This window comes from Alosa alosa, chromosome 10 (assembly GCF_017589495.1).
Source record: "Alosa alosa isolate M-15738 ecotype Scorff River chromosome 10, AALO_Geno_1.1, whole genome shotgun sequence".
Classification (NCBI taxonomy): Eukaryota; Metazoa; Chordata; class Actinopteri; order Clupeiformes; family Clupeidae; genus Alosa; species Alosa alosa.
Window position 1 is genome coordinate 20450262 of NC_063198.1, and position 22841 is coordinate 20473102.

The following is a 22841-nucleotide window of genomic DNA, read 5'->3' on the forward strand; positions in this document are numbered from 1 at the left end:
ACATCATCTATCATGGGTTCAGTGTCATTTACGCATTTGGTATGGACGTGCTCTTGGAAAGACATTATTGGCTTACATTAATAATATACTATGTGAGACCGCTGCATAAATTTGCTTTGGTTGTTTATAAACTTAATTCAGACAGGCCAGTTGGAACAGGAACAACAAACAGTCTCCCACGAAGGTATTCACAGTGACATTAATGTCAATTAGACTAGAATTTCAATATAAATATAAACATGTGAAGAGCAGTGCAGTTGAAATACTTAAAGAAGCATATCACAAATTATATTTTACAGCAAATTATATTTTATGGTTGCCAGGCAATGGAGCTAGGAAGCATACAGTATAACGCTTAGATAGGAGATACTCTACTGAGCGACTGTGGCAGGATGCCCAGCACCACAAAACTCCAGCTCCAACCCAGCCATGTCTTTTAGCCACTTGAAAAAGAAAGAGAGATGGAGGGTGAGAGAGAGAGAGACAGAGGCAGAGGAACAAGAGAAAGAGGGAGAGAGGTGGGGGAAGAGAGAGACAAGGAGAAAGGGAGGAGAGAGAGAGAGAATGAAAGAGAGGAGTCAGGCAAGGACAAGTCTGCAGAGGTCAGCAGGGGACAGTCAGGATGTGGACATACACAGAGCTACTCCATCCCCATCAGGGCCAGATAGTTCAGCACATCGTGGTCAGACTTAGTAACAGATGCAGCACATTGCTGTGGTGCTAGGATGTGGGTTTGGATATCGTTTCACACGGCTTCAGACTGCATTAGATCAGACCTAATAGGAGGCTTAGTTTTGCACAGTACTGTTTTGAAAATGACACATTACTTTAAAATATAATCCATCCGTTTTTGGTTATTGGATCTTATGCCACATAATGAAAGGGATTCCTCCAGGAGAATTGCATTTCACCCCTAAGTCAGTTCCAAATACATCAACACTGTTTAAAATGCTTCCACTGAGTCATTAAGAGGTTTTCTTTGGCACCAGGTTTTTGATAGAACCATCCCTGCACCATCCACATAACAGCTCACTGTATAAGTGGTCTGGATCTGATCTGGCCCAGACGTGCTGCTGGATGTGTGTAGTATCAGGGCTAGATTGATTCCAGACTCACATGAAATCCAGTAACGTATGGACAGACTTGTCATATCAGAAAACTAATTTTTTGACTAAAAAAAATATTCTGTGTCCAGCACTCATCCAATAAATTTCCCCAAAAATGTGTGTGTGTGTGTGTGTGTGTGTGTGGTGTGTGTCATTTTGTCCCTATTTATAAACAAAGACACATGCATCCACAGACACGTTCAACTCTCCAGTTGGCTTGGAAGACATGAATATTCATCTGTTGCCATGTTTGTGGTCTATCCTAGTTCCCACCACTGGCCCTGAAGGCAGGTCCAGAGTGCCATGGCCTCAATCAGATCTGTGAGCGTGAAGATGCCGGAAACAGCAGATTAGACACGCAGCGCCACAGTTCACTTTAGCCATCAAAAGGAGCGGAAAAGGAAATTGCACTTTGGACTGCGGTGGGTGCTGGAGAGGAGAGAGTGACGGGGACTCGTGTGAACCCTGCCCTCCGCTGACCTTGAGGAAGCCATGGTAACCAGAAAAGAGTCTTCCGCAAGTGCAGAGTATAGCTTACACGGAAAGTTGAAGAAGAATGAACATGAAGACAGAATAAACAACAGAATACAAATTGTTATCAGTGACAGCCAGGAGAACAGTTTTTGCATTGTGACTTTACGAATTTACGACAATAGCTTTTCTGTGTGTCTGTGATATAGGACATTTTTTCACTGTAAATACAACTTTAGAGGTGCTGCTACTACAAGCCTCAAAAGCTCATGTGTAAGCCTACATAACTGTAAATTTGCATGTTGTTCAGCCACCACTGTGTGGTCATGAGTGACCAAGCCTCTCATGAAAGGCCTCTCATGTTCCAATGCATCGTTGGCCTCGTTACTGCTCCAATTAATGCACAATGGTAATGAATCCAGTGTTCATGCAAAAAAACATAAAGCCCCTTTCACAGGGGACTATGCCTATTATGTAACAGGTCACTGAGATTTATGCCGAACTCAACAACGTACCCCCCATCATCCTGCCATGTCAAGCCCTGTTGACTGTTGGCTCTGAAGGAATTTGCCATCATCCGCTTTAAGTGAAGAATCATTAATCAACACGAAGATAGAGAGAGAGAGAGAGAGAGAGAGAGAGAGAGACATCAAAGCCTGCCGACGATTGTTAATCTCAGGGAGCTTGAGCTGTCACTCTGTCTATCAGAGACACGTAGAAAAGGGACTGGAGAGAGCTTAGGCGGCGTGCCAAGCTTGTCACATGGCCGCTACAACCTGATGTGATGACTGCTGTGCAAAAAAAAAGGATTTGTGCTAGCACTGTTTTAATCCCTTACTTTCTCTCTCTCTCTCTCTCTCTCTCTCTCTCTCAATTTTTCAATTCAATTCAAAGGAGCTTTATTAGCATGACAGTGTTGCCAAAGCCAGTGTTACAGATAACACAGTAGAATAACAAAAGAAAGAAAATAGACATACAGCATATTATAGGTATAACACTCTCTCTCTCTCTCTCTCTCTCTCTCTCTCTCTCTCTCTCTCTCTCTCTCTCTCTCTCTCTCTCTCTCTCTCTCTCTCTCTCTCTCTCTCTCTCTCTCTCTCTGTCTTAAATAAATAAATAAATGAGCAGAATGTGCTGGGAGTGTTTGAGCTGCTGGCATGTCTCGGTAAAGCCACGAGAGTGTGGGGACATAATAGTGATGGCACGGACCTCCACCGCCTAACACTAATCCAGCACAGGTTCCTGCCACCACAGCCACAGCAGGAAGCCAGATCCAGGCCATGGATGCAGCAAGTGGGCAGAGAGAGGGGGTTGGGAGGGAGGGAGAGGTGAGGGATGAACGACAGAGTGTTTGTGTTTAATTTCATTTCTCTCTCATGGGTGAGGTAGGCTGAGGTAGAATAATATAGTAGCCTATTCTATAGATATTTTTTTTATGGATGGTGTTTTTTTCATTGTGTTCAGTAATCTTAATCTATACATAGTCATTATTGCACTTGCCATTGTCATTTTGTCTTTTACAAGAAACTACTGTATATCCTGACTGGGAACATGAGATTCATGATTAAATGATATTCAGCAAAATCTCCTAAATGGTCATTTTAACAAGATAACAAACTAAAGGTCTCTGGCCTTCGATGTGTGAATAACACCAATTAATTGTAGAATGGGCTTGAGGATAAGTGACTGAAAACCATCCCAGGTAAGGGGTAGATTAACATAATTACCAACGATTGCCAGACCCGTATGCAACAGAAGCCTAATTAATTTACATTTAGAGTGTAGGAGGTACTTTGAAACAGCATACATGGCTAGAATGTGAGATTCTGGCTGCTCACTGCTGAATCTGGAGCATGTTAAACATGCTGCTTTTTACTGAAATAAAGACCGAATGCTGCATCAACCAAAGGAAACTTGGTTGTGCTATTGACGCATAGGAATTTCATTGCATTGTGATTCACTTGCATTATGATGTTTTTACATATACATGCCTTCACATAATCAATACATTTGGTGTTTTTATTGAGTAATGAACAAGATTGAGAAACCAGTGTAACTCAAAATTATTTGAAATGTATGCTAAACATCCATGGTCCTATCCCATAAGCTCCCTAATACTGAATGGGAACTGACAGGGAAGCGACTATACATGAGAAACCAGTGTGGATCATAAAAAGATTCCAAAACGTATATAGGCCTACTAAACATTCATGGTTTTGCTGAGTGAAGTTCTTCCTATACTGCTGGGAGCTGACAGGTGAGCTCATTCCTGTGAGAGCTCAGTGCTGGTTGGGCTGTCCAGAGTGTGAGTTCAGCTTACAGCTGATATGCTGTTGCACGCTGGCTGGCTGCTAACCATGAGACAGATTTGCACACGGTACTGTGTTCACAAGGCAGCCTGTCACACTGACTTCACATGACAAACTCCAGGGAAGGGAACGCTCTCGCCGCATACATCTAGTCTCGTTGCCAGTGTTTCATAGCTATTCATGAAAATGTACTGTTTAGACATTATTGAATTTAGGCTTTTTTCTCCTTGATGACTGTTGCATAAAATATTTTGCCATCTTTTGATTAAGACATCGAGCACAAAGACAGTTGCATTTTTATGCATTTATTTTTGGTTTGGAAAGGTGTGCTGTAACAAGAGGTGAAAGTGTGTTTGCTCAGTGTATTTGTATTCTTTGGTTTAATACACATGATACAAATACTGTCCTCTAGTGGAGAATAGGAAGCCCTAAACTCAGTTGTATTTTTACTTTGGGCCATGCCCCAATACAAGTCCTCTGCAATCCAATTAAAGAAATCACATCATTTCTTTGCAAGCTATCCATATTAAACACCATTAATACAAATGTCTGGGTTGCTTCAGTGAGTCGCTGTTCAGAGTGAAATGCATACATCACAAACCACCATAGTATCTAAAAAAAATAGAAATGGTCAAGTGTTTACGGACCAAAATCACAAAAGCCCCCACACACTTGGGTAAATTCTATATTGTTTTGTTTACTGGCACCTCAGGTATCCACAGCCCGAACACACAAATTATACTGGAGAGACCAAACAGTCCCAGTGCTTTTTAGCACATCATAATCATAGGTGCTGCATGGGGTAAACATCCACCGTTGCACAACCATCTTCTGAGAGGAGCACTGTGTTCTATAAACAGACCACACTCAGGGAGACACAAAAGAAGGAAAATTAGAGGTTTAGAAAGTAAAGAAAGAAAGTAAACACACTGATATGTCGTGTGAACCACTGTGTCTGTGGGTGTGTGAGAAAACTTTAGGTCTTTCATATGAATGTGATTAGCTAAGATACAGTAGACTGACTCAAAATACACAGAGCCTCCAATTCATCCAATCAGGAGACCTGATGCATGATGCTTAAAACACTTCACTGTTAGGTCTGTGTGAATAAGTCAACTATATCATATCTATATGGAGATGTATACAGTTTGATGGGTCGAGTGGGGATGTTCAGACATAGACGGACACAGCCACCCGGCTGGACCCGGTGGGCACCAGCAGGGGCTGGGCGACCCCTTCCTCTGCCCCCGCGCCGCTGGAGGAGAAGAGGGATGTGGAGGTGGAAGTGTCGGTGAGAGATATGGGCACTGGCTCCTTCTTCCCGCTGACCCTCCACCACCACACACCGCGGCGCAGGTCCCAGGCACCGCCGCGCAGCACCACCTCCACCAGCCAGCGCCTCAACAGGTGGACGTTCCACAGCAGGAAGTGGAAGAGGGGCAGGCAGACCAGCGTGAAGCCCAGCACGGAGAGCGAGGCCGTGAGCGGACACGCGCCGAAGTCCAGCACCTTGTAGATGAACGGCTCGCCGGCCAGGTTGGTGAAGCCGGACAGCCAGTAGAGGACGGCAAAGGTGGCGTACGCGCAGCCGACCAGCAGCAGGTAGACGTAGTGGAAGAAGTGGATGGGCGTGGCCGAGAGGAAGAGGTCCAGCAACGACTGCAGGGAGTTGCCCACATGCATGTTGACGTTGAAGGCGGACAGCTTGTGGTCCTCCACGGGGAAGACGGCCAGCCAATAGAGGAAGGACACGGTAAGTGAGTAGGTGCTCACGAATGTGAGGAGGAACCACTGGAGACTCAGCGATTTGATGAGGGGGGAGGGGAGAGGGAATGGGCCCAAAGAGCCTATGGAGTTAGCTGGATTGACTAAATGTATGAACAATTCGAAAAAAGAAAGAAAGAATGGATGAGCAAATGAATGAATGAATGATTGAATGAGTGAATGATACTATACATAGGACATACCTTCGCTAACAGTTCTACACTGATCCCTGCAGTGCCGTCTGACCAGCACTACGGCTCCAGTGAGGTTAGCGGAGGCCAGCAGGTAGTAGACCCCCAGGAGGCAGTAGGTGAGGTGGCTGATGTAGATGAGCCATTTGGGGGTGGAGAAGAGCAGGCCAGAGTACATGCACCAGCCCAGCGTGTAGCCCAGCATGAAGAACCTGTAGAGCAGCCAGAGCCATGGCGATATGTCCCACTGTACACAATACACAAAGGGCTAGGGGTCAAACATAGGGGAATTGGAGCTATAAGGCCATTCCATTGGACTTTCATTGCTAATATATGAACAGGGTGACTATTATTACAAACCACCTAACAGCAAAACAAAACACTTCTAACAAACAAAACACTTCTAAATATATTATATGCTATTCTAACCATACCTAACAATACAAAATACAGATCATATCATTCCATATGAAGGCCCAGGATTTAAGTTGCAAAAATAATTCTGTGCATAAGACTGTTTGAGAGGAAACACTCTCCTCTACTAAAAATGAGATGTGTCTCCATACCTGTGGGTGCAGCAGCAACTCAGGTGTGTAGGGGTGAAAGGTCAACTTCCTCCTGCTGAACTCCTTCCTCCAGCACTGAGTCCAACTCCATGTCATCTTCTTCTTCACTGGCCGGAGACAGGGAGGAAGAGCAAGAGCCTGCACATGGGCTGAAACAACCTCTGAACTCCCACAACTCTGTGGATTAGACTCACGAAGAAAAGACACACAAGATTAACTGAGGTGATGTTCTAACGTTTTGTGCGAATTTAACTACATTTTCGGACGCTCATGACTTGGCCTGTTAAACTTAAGACAACACAGAGCATTGCACAGAGCACTCACAGAGCATTCCACACCACCTTGGCTATTTCTGCACTGTAATGAAGTAACTACATTATGCTAATTTTTCACCGTGACTAATGTTTATCTCTTCTCTCAAGGCACACAACAGAAGTATCTATGGAGAGAGGTATCTGTATGTTCTATGCTTCAGTATGAAAGCCACGGATAGTCAATACAAAGAAGAATGATGGCATTAGAGAATTGTGAACCTTTGTTGTCTAACTTCAGATAGATCAGTGTCAACAATAGGCAGGCTTGTTGACCTTCGACACAGTGTCCCTTTATGTGGAGGTCGTGCAAACAAACTCCCCTGTTCATGTCATTTGCCCAGCTGTGAGGGCTGAATCGGACATCTATACAGTTAGACATTACGAAATCAAAAACTCCTGACAAACTCCAAATGGACACTGGTGTGCCTTTTAGGCCTCACTGTACCAGCTAAATCTTTGCCAAAACACACACACACACACACACACACACACACACACTCACAAACACACCCATCAAGTCAATTCCTGATAAATAAACCAAGAGAAAAACAATTACCTTCTAAGGAATGATTTCCCAAGAATTCAGTCTTTGTTCAATGGATGCAAGCTGCAGGAAAGCTCTCTCTCTCAGGAATGGGTGGTGTGTCTATATCAGGAGGTCTTCAGACACCTTTTGGATTTTATGTCTAGAAGACTCATTAAGAATGTTGTGGTCACACCTCCTTGACCAGAATAGAACCTGACTGGTTTCAACGAAAAATGCTTTCATCATGCAAAGCATCAGACAAAGACACGATTCTGCAGCGGTTCTAAAGTCACATAGCAGCCGAAGCTTACAGATCTGGACCTGGCACAGATGTAGTAGATCTGTGACTTCCACCCTAGTCAGATGCACCATGAGTAGCCATTGCAAAACATCATTGGCTTAATACGAAAAGAACATGGAAAAAAAACAATCATATACATGAGATAGCAACACATGGAAATACACATAAAATATAGATCAACTAAAATGAACAGATCACATAATGGCAAATTTATGTTTGCCAGTTTGACACCATTAAACTATCCATACCATCATTGGCAGCAGTATTGTGCTAGAGCAGATTTAGCCTGCATGGGATTCAATCTTGTAACAAAAGCCTTGTAATATGTCAGTACTGTTGCATGGGGAATGTGCACCCATGCCAGAGAAAGGCTGTGTGTATATGTGATGGATACTCTGTACATATGACATCAGTTGTGTGTCAGACATTGCAGAAACCTGCCACAGCAGAGAGGTGTTTAATCAATCTCAGTGAAACGAGCGAGCATGACCTTTTGAGCAGCTTCCTGGTATGTGCCTGCCTGGAGCTGACTGGTCCATATGAGCGTGTTGAACGTGCACCTTTATTACACCTTAATGAGCCCTTTATTCCTTAATGAGACAAGACAAAGAGAGAGGGGGAGAGAGAGAGAGCGAGAGAGAGTGACAGACAGGCTGAGAGAGATGTGGGGAGAGATTGGGAGGAAAGATAGTGGGGAGGGAGGGTTGTTATTTGAAGCACACCAGGCTAGAACACCTATTCTCCTAATTAGGATCCCATAAACACACACACACACACACACACACACACACACACACACACACACACACACACACACACACACACACACACACACACACACAGTGTACCCTTTCATGCACACACATCACAGAGAGAATGCAATACCAACTAATATTTGAAAAGGGCACCTCTGGAATCCTCTCTCTCACACACACACACACACACACACACACACACACAAATGAATACATATACAAACCACTGCCCTTCTTTAACTCATTGTCCATTGTACATGGTCCTAAGAAATAAATATGATTAATCATCTTCACCTGTTCTATTCCCATTACACTGTTCTACAAGCTTTGTCTTTTAAGGTGTGAGTGTAAATGTGCCTGTGCTGCTGAACTGGGGGAGCCACTGAAGCACATCTTCAACTGGAGTCTACGTCTCGGACAAGTTCCAACACGCCATGGCCGACCAAAGAAGTTGAGTGCACATGCTCAGCGTCATATCCAGATGTTGTCTTTGGAAAATAGACATATGAGTACTGCCAGCATTGCTGCAGAGGTTGAAGGGGTGGGGGGTCAGCCTGTCAGTGCTCAGATGATACACCGCACACTGCAAGAAATTGGTCTGCATGGCTGTCATCCCAGAAGGAAGCCTCTTCTAAAGATGATGAACAAGAAAGCCCGCAAACAGTTGGACATGGATAACTGGAACCATGTGGTCTGATGAGACCAAGATAAACTTATTTGGTTCAGATGGTTTCAAGCGTGTGTGGCGGGAACCAGGTGAGGAGTACAAAGACAAGTGTGTCTTGCCTACAGTCAAGCATGGTGGTGGGAGTGTCATGGTCTAGGGCTGCATGAGTGCTGCACTGGGGAGCTACAGTTCATTGAAGGAACCATGAATGCCAACATGTACTGTGACATACACATATCACATAGTGAAGCAGAGCATTCGGAAACTGGGCCGCAGGGCAGTATTCCAAAATGATAACGATAACCCCAAACACACCTCCAAGACGACCACTGCCTTACTAAAGAAGCTGAGGGTAAAGGTGATGGACTGGCCAAGCATGTCTTCAGACCTAAACCCTATTGAGCATCTGTGGGGCATCCTCAAATGGAAGGTAGAGGAGTGCAAGGTCTCTAATATCCACCAGCTCCATGATGAGTGGAGGAGGATTCCAGTGGCAACCTGTGAAGCTCTGGTGAATTCCATGGCCAAGAGGGTTAAGGCACTGCTGGAAAATAATAGTGGCCACACAAAATATTAACACTTTGGGCACAATTTGGACATTTTCACTTAGGGGTGTACTCACTTTTGCTACCAGCGGTTTAAACATTAATGGCTGTGTGTTGAGTTATTTTGAGGGGACAGCAAATGTACACTGTTAAACAAGCTGTACTACTGTACACTCACTACTTTACATTGTAGCAAAGTGTAATTTCTTCAGTGTTGTCCCATGAAAAGATATAATAAAATATTGAATGTGTTTGTGAGAGAGTCAATGTGCATAAATGTCAACCTCTGACCCGGGACTTTTTAAACCTCCTCGACTCATTTAGTTTAAAACAAGCTGTCACCGGCCCAACTCATGAAAAGGGTCACATTTTAGATCTTGTGCTGTCCTATGGCATTTCTGTCTCTGCTATTGAAATCTGTGCCATGTCTTTTTCAGACCACTCCCCAATTCTGTTCACTGTGTCAGTTCCATGCCCAGATAATACCCACAGTGTCTCCAAACAGGTATCCCGCACGTTAAACCCCTCTACTGCCGGGCATTTTTCTACCATGTTCAATGACTCCCCCTTGTGTAGGCCGTCATTAGACTCTGAGTACACTGCTGATGAGCTTCACTCTATGCTCTCATCATCCTGCACTGGCATTCTGGACTCCATCGCCCCTTTCAAACCCAATCGCAAAAAAACACTGTCAACTCCATGGCTCAATGACGCAACACGCGACCTCAGACGCACCTGTAGGCGGGCGGAGCGAAAGTGGCAGAAGGACCGCCTTTACGTCTCCCTCCAAATCCTCCGTAACTGCTTGTCGGACTACCACCGAGCCGTTAAAACTGCTAAAACTCAGTACATTTCCACCCTGGTCTCCAGAAACAGTCACAGACCCCAGGTTCTGTATTCTGTTCAGGCACTGAATTCTCTCTTAAATCCCCGTAATGAATCCCTTGTTGTGCCATCACCCGCCCTCTGTGAAAGTTTTAAAAAATTCTTCATTGACAAGGTTGCTGCTCTAAGGCCTTCAGATACCCCTGCCATCCCACTCCCTGCCCCTCCACCCCCTGCCAGCTGTCCTCAAGCAGTTTGAGCCCATTTCCCTATCCTCCCTCTCTGACGCAGTCAGACATCTGCGGCCCTCAAACTGCCCCTCTGACTGCCTACTGTCTACTCAAGGATGCTACTGTCCTCGACACGGTTGCCCCCTTCCTCCTGCTGCTGATAAACACCATCCTCACCTTTGGTTGCGTCCCGGCTGCCTTCAAGCATGCTGTGGTTCAACCATTACTAAAAAAGCCCAACCTTGACCCCGCTATACTCTCAAACTTCAGGCCTATCTCCAAGCTACCGTTCCTATCCAAAGTCCTTGAGCGAGCGGTTTATGTCCAGCTGCAATCCTTCCTGTCCAACAGTAACATCTATGAGAAGTTCCAGTCTGGCTTTAGAACAGCCCACAGCACAGAAACTGCGCTCTGAGAGTCCTCAATGACCTGCTCCTAGCCGCTGACTCAGGTAGCCCTGTGATCCTGTTGCTCCTAGATCTAATAGCAGCCTTCGACACGGTGGATCACAGGATCCTGCTGGCTCGGCTCGAGCATCATGTGGGCATCAAAAACTCAGCCCTGGAGTTCTTCCGGTCCTACCTGGCCGATAGGAGCTTCTCTGTCCAGCTAGGAGACTCTATCTTCTCTCCTGCCCCCCTCACCTGCGGGGTCCCTCAAGGCTCTATTTTGGGTCCCATCCTCTTTTTACTGTACATTTTACCCCTAGGGGATATCCTGGCAAAACATAACGTGTATTTCTGCTAGTTGGAACTGTCATCTTAACTCTTGCCAGAACATCAACCAGCCAGATGATAACAGGAGCGAGGGAGTGCAGGGGAGTTGAGGGATGAGTTTTGTTAAATTTTAAACTGATTAAGGAAGTTTTGTTTTGCAATTGTTCAATAAAACCACTTGTTATGAATTTTTTATGGACTTGGAGTCCTTTTTACTCGCTGGGATAGATTCAGCACCCCTACAAACCCCTAGTTAGACATCTCAAAAGCTAATATTGGTAAAAAAAAAAAAATATTCATAATTTTCACCCAGTCCCTGGTCACCCCAAACTAGATGGGCTCTCCAGGTGTTTCCCCGAGGATTTGGCCGTGGATAAATTGGGAGGTGTTACTAGACACCTATAGGAACACATAGTAAAAAAAGCTATTGGTAAGATTTTTTTTTTGCAGATTGGCAAAAAAAAGCTTAACTTTCCCTAACTAGAAGATTCCATTCAGATCTAAAAGTAGTTATTAAAAGCAGCACAGAAACTCTGCATACACAAATGCATGCATCCTGTCTCACTTTCATCATGGAAAGCTTACTTAGTTCTCTGAAGCTATACAAAGGAAATATATAGATGAGATATATGGAGATAAACTAGAGATATAATAAAAGTTCCCACTAATGCAATGTTGTATAACCTGAACAAAATTGGAGTGCATCTAAGTTCGATTGTTCCGAGGTACAATTTAACTCTTGAATCACACAAAGAATAAAACGATATCTTCTGAGTAATAACATGGTCCATAATTATTTTTTCTGTACATTCATTAAAGCACATTAGCTATCACTGCCAGCTCTTTAGGGCTAATAAATAAGCATGACACACACCAGTTACACTTGATCAGCCCATCTGTATACTGTAGATTTCAATGAATAGAAGTATGAACTGCTGTCTGTATTCATTAGGCTTCTACTATTCTACATTAACTCCAAACAGAACAATTGACAAGCTAAAATTATTTTCAACTTCCTTTTAAGCATTTTTTTAATACAAATGTGATTTCAAATTCCATTGCATACACAAACCAAATTAAAAATGACAGACAATTACCACAAGCGAACAAAGCACTTTGGCATCTCTTCTGTGGCATGACATGCTCAACAACATAAAACACTCGTGGGGGCAGACATCCATATGCAATATACGAACCACAGTATGCAAATGGAGATCGTCTCAGGACAGTCAATTAAATTTAGCCTACTATTTGTAAAGCAATGCAGTAGGGAGGGATAGGGTGATCCTAGAGATGCTTCTGTTTGATATAACTCAAATTACAAAAACTGGCAGATTTATTAAATATGGTTTCATTGCATGATTACAGTATCATAGTTTGAAGTTCAAAATTGAGCAGTAACATCAACAAAGTTCACAGGATCCAAATAAGCTGGCATTTACAGTGAAGGTGCACAAAAGGGACATTCCATCTGACAATTTGTGGATAGGCTAGGCCTATTACTTTACAAAAAAGGGTAAACAACAACTTCCAGTCAGTATTAGTAGGAAAAATGTAATGCCACTAATTGACATATTAAAAACTGTTATTGATGGAAACACATTATGTGATGTGTGTGCGTGAGGTATGGTTAACAGACTTTCAAAAAACTGACGGAATATAGGAGGATTTCAGGCAGAGGTTCTGCGGTCTGGTCATCCTGGTTTAGGTCAATGTTTCACCCTTGGTGACCTGAAAAATATGGAACATTTCCAAAATGTCAACGTGCTGAAAAAAACAAACAAAAATTTCACAACACTGCCGAAAATTGTAACGTACTCTGGCCTCTATGTACTCAATCCTCCTTTCCAAAGCAGTGAGCTTTTCATTGAGTGTGGCCAAACGAGACCGACATGACATATCTGTGAAAAAAGAAAAAGAATACCTGTATCATGAAAATAGTCTCCAACGTTAAAAACACGGATGTTACGAAATTAGGGAGGCTAGCTAGGAATTCCGGTTAGCTTAGTGAGCCAACGTCAAAGAGCTTTCAACATACATACACATACATATTTATCGTTAACAGTGCAATATCCTTCTGCAATCACTAGCTTAGTTAAGGGGCTCCATTAAATGGGCAGCACAACAAATGTGTTCTCTTTGCTTAGCTGCTAGAGAATTGATGCTAGCTAGCTTGGCAGCTAACGAGAACCGGCTAGTTAGCATTTCACTAGGCATATCCGAAACCTTGTCATATAAATATGATTGGCTTCGATGTCTGTTATTCCTTACCAAATGAGTTAAGAAAATCCGCGATTTTCTTAATGCTGCTTGTAATAACTTCGATATATTCTCGATTTGCCCAGTCTTGGTGAATCTCTCTTTGAACAGGATCTTCCTGGCCTGCCATTTTTTCCAGCTGATATTTGCTCCACCCAAAGCGGAGGAAGGTATTAGAAATTCAGCCAGCGGAGGGCGCACACAACCACTTCTCGGCAGCTCTGCTTCTCGGACGAAAATAATAATAATAATTGCAATTATATATATGTTGTTGCAATTATGTAAGTACATAATGTAATTTGAAAACTGCTGCCCTGATTAAAAAAAAACAAAACATTGCAAATGCTCTCAACTGGTATTCTGTCTATATGGAGTGGAATGGAAATTTCTAAGTGTCTCCAAAACTTTTGACCGGTAGTGTAGCCTATATATGGGGAAAGTCGTACGAGTGTGCTGTTATTAAACAATATAATGTTATATTAAGTTAAACCTGGAGATAATTAATGTGAACCTTGAAAGAAGTTACCGTGAGCCAGCTACATTTTTATCACTAGGTGGCGGTATTATTCTACGTAGCCATAACCCCTGTCGCAGTTTTCTGTCATCTGTATACGTCATATTTCTGCGTCCAACCGTGTGGGAACAGCGATACTTTTGACGGATTCCGAGGTCTTCTTTCAACTGCGAATATGGTATGCAAACATTTATGGACTATTGTAATTATATGATACAAACACTATTTTCGTCTCCAAATGACTCGTTAGCTTTAGAAACTTGTTTTCAAAGTCATTTTGTACTTATATTTCCTCTCGCCAAATGGCTAGCAAACGTTGGCTAGCATATGAAGTTGCTTTTCAGAATGCTTCTCTAAGTGTCGATTTTGCTTGTGCAAAGTTTGTAATTATGCTATCAGGATTCTCATATTACCAAGCGATGTGAACTATTTTGATTTATTTACCATCCTCTGCTCTTGAAGGGAAACCCTTTTGGCATCCGTTCAGTACTGTTATTGTTACGATGTTGCATCGTCTCAAACTTGATTTGAGTAGAAAATGCCTAGATGTGCTAACGTTAAAGAGAATACGTGTCCAAAGGTGCTCACCAGAAAAAAGTATGCAGGAGTCGAGTCAACACCTTAGCTGTTCTCAGTTCAATGTTTTTTGAAGGGAAGTTCTGTCACAATGTTAGCTATACGATTTTATTTTCCATTTGGATGATTGAAATGTTCTTTATTTTTTTGATCAGGCTCGAAATGCAGAAAAGGCCATGTGAGTATCTGTCATTTTGACTGCTTAAAGTTGTATCCTCTAGTTACTAGTAATGCTATTTCCTCTGAGTTTGATGGTGACAGAGAATGTGTAACCAATTTTCATGACTTGTGTGTAACAGGACGGCCCTGGCTCGCTTTAGGCAAGCCCAACTAGAAGAAGGCAAAGTTAGGGTAAGAAAATTGTTATAGGACTGTAGTGGATTGAACGGTTTTGATTGAGAGGTATATTTATGAATATGTGGAGAAATTGTTTGATGTAGTGTCTAAACTCACTGTTTGAAATATTACAGGAAAGAAGACCATTTCTTGCATCAGAATGTAATGAGCTACCCAAAGCAGAGAAATGGAGACGACAGGTAGGAAAACAGAGCTTTCCCTCTCCAACAGTGAAACTCTTTCCAGGTTGTGTAAAATAGCCCGATTTTGACCACTGGAATGTGCTAAAGTACTTAGTGGATACATTAGGAAGAGGTATGCTCAATTATAAGTTACAATGCAATATTATGTGCATTGTAACCTCTACTTCTGCAAATGACAAGCTAAGAAGTTTTGTTTCTTTCTAACTTGCCAATTGTGAAAAATGGCAATTCAAATTCAGCTGAATAGTGTGCTTATCATGATTCCCCACATATATAAAGGTCTGTCAGAATAAGTATGTATCTCAACATTGAAGCTCTAGGATAGAATTCTGAAAACTGATTCTGTGTTTAATCCTTATTGTAGGGATGCACGGATTGTGAAGTTTGGGCCAATACTAATACCAATGTTTAAAATAACAAATTTGCCTATAACCAAAGTAACCAAACATTACTTTGTTTTTGTTGTTAATTATACCCTTCAGTGGCAGGGAAGCAGAAATATGAATGACTGAACCATTTTCAAGTCTTTCAGCCCTACATAGCACCATCTCTGAGTGTGGCAGTCCATGTATAACACAACATTTATCTAGTGTAGTACTGATGCAACGTAACAGATCAACATCAGCCACGACCATCGGTACATGTAATGTTTTTTGCCGATAGGCCAATACGAGGGAACAGGCCAAACGGCCAATATATCAGTGCATCGTTATAGTGTTAATTTCGTCAGACGAGACAAGAGGAAATATGTTCGTCAACGACCTTTTTTTTCATGACTAAGACGAGACGATGACGAGACGGCAGTAATGTCCTGAAACACTGACTAAGACTATCTTAAGATGCATTATTGTTGACGAAAAAAGACGAAACTAAAATGTTTTGCATGAAATAAAAACTAAGATAAAATCTCCCTTCATGTTCGTCTACAAAATGAGAAGACAGAATATCTAGCTGTTATGTTTTCAAAATATTCCGAATGAGTTAATAGCAACAGCTTTCCTGTAGGCTAGTCTACGTGCTGCTGCTGCAACCCTGTGGCTGCAACACGAAACTACATGGAACAAGAACACTGGAGATTTCTGCCAGAGTTAGCAAGCTAACTACCTAAGCTTTATGCCACAATGCTACATACCCAGAAGTTGAAGCTTCTCTCATACAAATTAACATCCCCAGAATGTCCATACGAAAATGTTCAGCATGTAATGTCAACTATTCATCTAGTTAGACTGATGATGCAAAGTTTGCAAACAAGTAAGCTAATATGGAAAGTTCGCTAGCAGGTTAGCTATGGCTAAGATGGAGAGTCTGTTTGGGGAATGTGTTGTGTTTACATATAAGCCATCTAGCTTGGTAGGAGTAAAACATTAATAGTTTGGCCTACAACAGTGTTTCTCAAACTTTTTCAGTTTCAGGACCACTTAACTAACCCTAAAAAAAAAAAAAAAAAGATTAGACCTACTTCAACAGTAGCCTATAATTAGTCTACACAATAGGCATACTCACTGAACCACCTTGCTTATTGACTTTGCACTTTGCTTATTGTGTCAGAGGATTCATACTGTATGATTTAAATTGGCATATCTTACATAGACAGTGTTGCAGAACTGTTTGGATTTACATACAAGTTATATTGCAAACAACTCATCTATATTATATTTTACCGTCTGCTTTCGCGGACCACTTGGGATAGCTTGCAGACCACCAGTGATCCCCCCGACCACACGGAGAAACACTGGTCTTGAATATGACAGTGGTCCAGTCAAATCTTTTACTGTCTATGGTCAAATCCCAGCCGACTATAACTGTAGCTTGACTTACCTGTGCATGTAAACATACTGACTGACAAAAAATCAGAATGAGTAATTATAACAGACAGAGTAGCCCTCGTTGAGATGTGTGAAACACTATTTGACTCAAATGGTAATCAGAAATAATTTGTTATAAAAAAGACTAAAATGTGTTGACTAAAACTGACTAAGACTAAGATACCTTTAGTTTTCTTTTGACTAAAACTACACTAAAATGACGAGACTTTTAGTCGACTAAAACTTGACTAACAAAAATGATATTTGAATGACTAAATATGACAAAGACTAAAAAGGACATTTCGTCACAAGACTAAGACTAAATTAACAATAGGTGATAAAATTAACACTACATCGTTACTTTATTGTCTTCTAGGCTTTTTATGATGTGTTGTCACCTCTTTGATGCAGCCCTTAGAATGGAATGAAGATCAAAAAAGTTGAAAGTTTAGTGACTGTAACAAATGTGTAATTACAAGAGAGAAAAATACTATTTCCTCCGCAACACATTTGTACATTGTGCTGCATTCCACTGATTCTGAAGTTGTGCTGTGTATGCATGCAGAAGGTTAATGAGAGGTTGTTTACAATTATGATAGAGAAAGCCATTTATTAAACCCTTTATTAGTTTGAAGTCTACTATATGAGCTCATGTACTACTGAATGAGCTGAGGTTACTAAACAAACTCTTTTGTAGATCATCAGTGAAATCTCCAAGAAAGTGGCACAGATTCAGAATGGTGAGTCACTGTCATGATTGTATCAAAGATTTACACCATTTGTAGCACATGCTAGGTCAGACATAACACTTTCTCCTCTCATACTTCAGCTGGTCTGGGTGAATTTAAGATCAGAGACCTCAATGACGAAATCAACAAGCTACTCAGAGAAAAGGGCCACTGGGAGGTTCGGATCAAAGAACTCGGAGGACCTGACTATGGGGTGAGTGCTCATGAAAGACACCTAACATCAGATGCAGGTTCAACTGATGATAGTTTGTGTCTGTGGTGGAGCAGTGGAAGCCCTCTCACAATATTTATATTATTGATCTTTTTTACAATATAGGACAATAACTTTTGCAGACCTCGATATCGCCTGACTGTTGTCTTTGGTCTGACATCATATTTGTGATCTTGTGCTCATGATGTTGTAGATGTCTGTTCGACTAACGACTAACCTAACCTAAAGGCCTGCCTTATGGTTATAAAGTTGTGCATATTGGTGTCTCCAAAGTATACTCCTTTTGCTGTTGCGGATATAATCATCCAATCATTGTGTTTGAGCTGAGAACAAAAAGTACCATCGCAGGGCCCCAGCCGTGGCGCAACTGGCTGGGCCACCTGCAACGTACGCCGGTGACCTGGGTTCGATTCCCGCCCCGTGGTCCTTTCCGGATCCCACCCCGACTTTCTCTCCCACACTTCCTGTCATTTTCTATTATCCTGTCAATTAAAGGCATAATAGGCCAAAAAAATATACTTAAAAAAAAGCCTTGTAGGTGCGTTGTTGTGCAGGTACAGTCAGTAACATTAGGCAATGATAATTATTGCTTATCACAGTATTTTCTGAGGCAGGATATCGTCCAAAAAAACGTTATTATGAGAGGCCAAAACAATAGCGTCTCTGTCTGACTATTGTAAAATCAGGTTTCTCGGCCAAAAGGAATTTGGTCTCTGCATTTGTCCCATCCATGAATTAGTGAACACACAGTGAGGTGAAGCACACACTAACCCGGAGCAGTGAGCTGCCTAGCTACCGTTCCTACTGGTCAGGGATCGAATCGGCAACCCTCTGGTTACAAGCCCAAAGCCCTAACCAGTAGGCCAGGACTGTTGCCTGCTTGGGAAGCCTGGGTTTGAATCCTGAACCCACCATTGAGTCTGTGTTGCTTTGGATAAAAGCGTCCGTTAAATAGTAGTCACTTTACTTTCCATAATGTATTTGTTATTGAGCTTTTTTTCTGATTGCTCCTGTTTGTTTATCGATCAACCTAATATGAGTTTTACTCTGATGAAAAGTCTAAAATGGTAGTTTTTAACCTACACCATTCTTGGTGTTTTTATTACAGAAAGTGGGACCAAAAATGCTTGACCATGAGGGCAAAGAGGTTCCAGGAAATCGAGGATATAAGTACTTTGGTGCTGCAAAAGACCTACCCGGTGTCCGAGAGCTGTTTGAGAAAGAGCGTAAGTAGATCTCGTATCATGATGTGTGAAAGCTGTGGCAGAGCACCTTGTTCTACCCTCTCTGAACACACTTGGGCCCTGTCCAACTGTATGACCACAGTCTGTTGAAAGAGTATGTTCTTCTGTACCCTTTGACCTAGTTGTGGTGTTGTGTGCCGGTTTTGTCATAAACCTACTGCTCTAAACTAAAACGGACCTTGGTCAGTCGGTTATGTTCAGTGTAAATCTTTCTAATTTTTGTCTTATATGCATCACCATCCAACATGCGTGAATTGATCACAAAACAGCAAAATCCCTGCCGTGTTCCCTCCCTTTCAGCTGCCCCTCCACCCCGAAAGACCCGTGCCGAGCTGATGAAGGACATTGACGCTGAGTACTATGGTTACAGAGACGAGGATGACGGCGTGCTGGTACCTTTGGAGCAGGAGTATGAGAAGGAGGGTAGGCTGTGCTCCACTTCCTCGCAAGTCTTGCAGTTCGATTTCTATACTTGTATCTATATATGGACAATTCCACGCAAAACTGTCACGTCCATAAAGCCAAAACAGTGCCATGGTATGATGTGAATTTGAGCAGTCACTCTTCTTTGTTGTAGAACTTACATGTAAACTTTTCACATAATCATTCACATCATACAAATACCATGGCATTTAGTTGCCATTATGGACATGACATATGGACATGTTTTGCGTGGAATTGCCCATATACAGAATTAGTGTAGCAGCATTCAGAGTTCACCTCCAAGTAGGGTTGGGTGTCATTACAATTTTATCGGTTCTGATTCTGCTTATCAATTCCAGTTTCTATCCATTCCTTATTTTGATTGCAAAATGTAATAAAAATATATATAAATATTCACAAGTATGGTTAAAATACTAAGGCTAGGGGTGTTAAAGTACACATATATGTACCAAACCGTTTAGGTACAGGATGGTAGGTTCAATACAGATGTGTACCGAATGTACCAAATGCAGTCTTTAACAGTAATCAACAGTAGGCTTTTTTGCTTGCGGACCATGTTTCAAATTTGAGTTCCTACATCTGTTTTGAGCAAGAATTACTTGACTTCCGGAACATCCTGTTTAAAGGAAAACCCTTCTTAAAATGAAATATCACTCTGAGAATAAACTGCATTTGTCATTACATGTATATAATATAGCTTATGTCCAGCATCTGGGTAGTTGATATAAATCATTAAATTATGTGACGCTATATGCTAAACGCTGACGCTAAAAATCCCAGGCATCTTGAGTATCTCGTGCCTCTGGAATAGTAAGGAGCCACCACGAGGCTCTCAAATTTAAACGTGACTTCATTTCCAGTCTTATATACACACACACACACATTTACGCACACACACTTACGCACACACACATTTACACACACTGTCCACTCTTCATTAGGGCACAATGGGGGTCTTTGTGTCCTCCTCGCTGTACAGCTTGTGTCTGTATGCTCCTGATGCTACTAGCAGGGGCATGTGTTTCCGATTTGTACAAATGTATTAGAGCTGCTGACAGCTAGCAGCATGGAAAGCCTGAGGTTGCTCATAAGAGGCAGGTCTGGGTGCCTCTGCCATTGGCCTTTTGGCCATTTCAAGGTCATGCGGTTTCTGGTCCACCATGTGACTGACATTGCTGTGCTTTTTAAAGTTTTGTACTGTTGCCAATTCTTAATGATTATTCTTCACAGACTTCCTGTAGTTGAACGGGTAATGCAAGGTTCTTACATAGTTGAATTGCAAGGGGCTATGCATAATTTATTCCTATAAAATAAATGCCATTTGAAAAGTATGCATGTATGTACCTTGTTGTTATAAAAATGTAATGTATATAATCTGCATCGATTTATCTGTTGTTGATGGTATGTGTTTGTTATGCTTATAAAATACAATATGTATTAAGTGGTCACGTGATCATCATTATTTTTGAAGATGTGCTGGGCCTTACTGTTTGTATACCATGTTGATACATGAATGTCTTGCCTTTTAAGTTAACACTGATGCGTCTGTTGTTTGCGTCTTAGCCATAGCGGAGGCTGTGGCGAAATGGAAAGCTGACAAGGAGGCGCGTCTTGCTGGAGGTGGTGGAGGAGAAAAAGAGGAAGAGGAGGAGGAGGAGCACCTCTACGCCGTCCAAGCCGAAGAGGTAAGTGGTACTTGGTTTAGTACCAGGGCTGAGAGTAATTTCCCAAATGGGGAACAGGTCTCAGGTCAGTGATGGTGACTCAAACTCATTTATGGCTGTGTTAGTGGTGACTCAAACTCAGTGATGGCTGTGTGCTGGACATGTTGACCATATATCAGCATTGACCTGATCAGATCAACAACAGCAAATGATTATGGAACACGTTTGGGGAAACTGTCAACTCATAAATGTTTTTCCTATCTTAAGTCATGTTATGCATGTGTATAGACAATGATATGACATATGACTTCAGAATTAATTGTAGAGATGTGTGTGTTGGTTAAAAAAACAGAGTGCAGCATATATTGTGTTAGCCATCAAAACTTTAATCCAGCGTGATTTTGTAAGCTTCACATTATGCAACCACTCCTTGTTTCTGTCTTTAAGCACTCGGATGAGGAGACGCGGGATCAGATGGAGGGAGAGGAGGGCATTCAGACCTTCATTGCTCACGTTCCAGTGCCCTCACAGAAAGAGGTGCGAGACATTAGCTTCTGCTATTTCTGTTTCATTTGTGTAATGAAAATATAATAATATAAATGTGTCATTTTACCACATTTAAAAATCATACTGAATTTTTTCAGAGTAGTCAATTTTTCATTCAACATTCTGAATAAGTAATTAGAGAGAATTGGAGGGTTTTGGACAAGTGTCCAAAGCACAGAGGACAAGTTTGCATGTTTCTGAGGACACCATTGCAGGTCTGTGGCCTTAGTAGTCATTCTTTGCTTCTCCAGATTGAGGAGGCCTTGGTGAGGAGGAAAAAGATGGAGCTGCTTCAGAAATACGCCAGTGAGAACTTGATGGCACAAAGCGAGGAGGCTAAAGCACTACTTGGGCTGTAGTCATCTACTCTCGTCTACAATCTGTCCTGTGTTGTGTGTGTGTGTGTGTGTGTGTGTGTGTGTGTGTGTGTGTGTTTTGTTGGAGAGAGAGAGGGGGCGAGTGAGCAAGCGTGTGAGAGTGAAAGGGTGTGAGAGATGATGGAGAGGGTATGAAAAAGTTCAAAATGATGTAATAGCCAGAGGAGAATGGTGGTGAAAGAGGACTGTTTTAATGTGAAACATCTTTGTTACCATCTTTCTCATCCAAGTGTTAATGGTGGAATATCTCACTGTAAATATCTGTTTTGTATACATTTCTTTTGCTGAGTAAACTATTTTCTATGAAATGTAAATGTGGATTAGGTTAATTTGTAAGATTCCCAGGCAATAATTGCAGTGGTTGATAAGCCTCTTTTACTCTCTGTGCTTTTTAAACTCTAATCTATTAATATGCTCCTCTGTGCCAGAGCTCAAAATACATCCATTCCAGATAGCACAAGTTACTAGACGCAGATTCAGTTATGGCCTTGAAATGCAAGGCTGCTTGCTGCATGTGACTGCTCAAGCCATTGGCGTTTGAAGAAACCAGGGTCACACACACACGATCAGGGCTAAATGAAATCAAATCATTGCATTTACAAAATCCACCAGCGTGGTCACGTACTT

The 22841-nt window shown here is 42.1% G+C and overlaps 3 protein-coding genes across 3 annotated transcripts; 1 reads left to right on the plus strand and 2 right to left on the minus strand.

Moving 5' to 3' along the window:
• Positions 1-4206: 4206 nt before the first annotated feature.
• LOC125302289 lies at positions 4207-7669 on the minus strand. Its single transcript, XM_048255414.1, has 4 exons — positions 7278-7669; positions 6408-6584; positions 5854-6088; positions 4207-5754 (listed from the first exon to the last, which is right to left on the minus strand). Exons 2-4 carry the CDS (start codon positions 6501-6503, stop codon positions 5057-5059), a joined length of 1029 nt encoding a protein of 342 aa, XP_048111371.1. The 5' UTR covers positions 6504-6584; positions 7278-7669; the 3' UTR covers positions 4207-5056.
• A 4619-nt stretch (positions 7670-12288) lies between these two features.
• brk1 (BRICK1 subunit of SCAR/WAVE actin nucleating complex) lies at positions 12289-13726 on the minus strand. The gene is made up of 3 exons (XM_048255798.1): positions 13558-13726; positions 13105-13187; positions 12289-13017 (listed from the first exon to the last, which is right to left on the minus strand). The coding sequence occupies exons 1-3, from the start codon at positions 13673-13675 to the stop codon at positions 12991-12993; spliced, it is 228 nt and encodes a 75-aa protein (XP_048111755.1). The 5' UTR covers positions 13676-13726; the 3' UTR covers positions 12289-12990.
• A 414-nt stretch (positions 13727-14140) lies between these two features.
• On the plus strand, positions 14141-22528 carry isy1 (ISY1 splicing factor homolog). The gene is made up of 11 exons (XM_048255797.1): positions 14141-14237; positions 14791-14813; positions 14935-14986; positions 15106-15171; positions 17677-17719; positions 17809-17921; positions 19048-19165; positions 19484-19606; positions 21191-21312; positions 21739-21828; positions 22089-22528. The coding sequence occupies exons 1-11, from the start codon at positions 14235-14237 to the stop codon at positions 22194-22196; spliced, it is 861 nt and encodes a 286-aa protein (XP_048111754.1). The 5' UTR covers positions 14141-14234; the 3' UTR covers positions 22197-22528.
• The last annotated feature ends 313 nt before the right edge of the window (positions 22529-22841 follow it).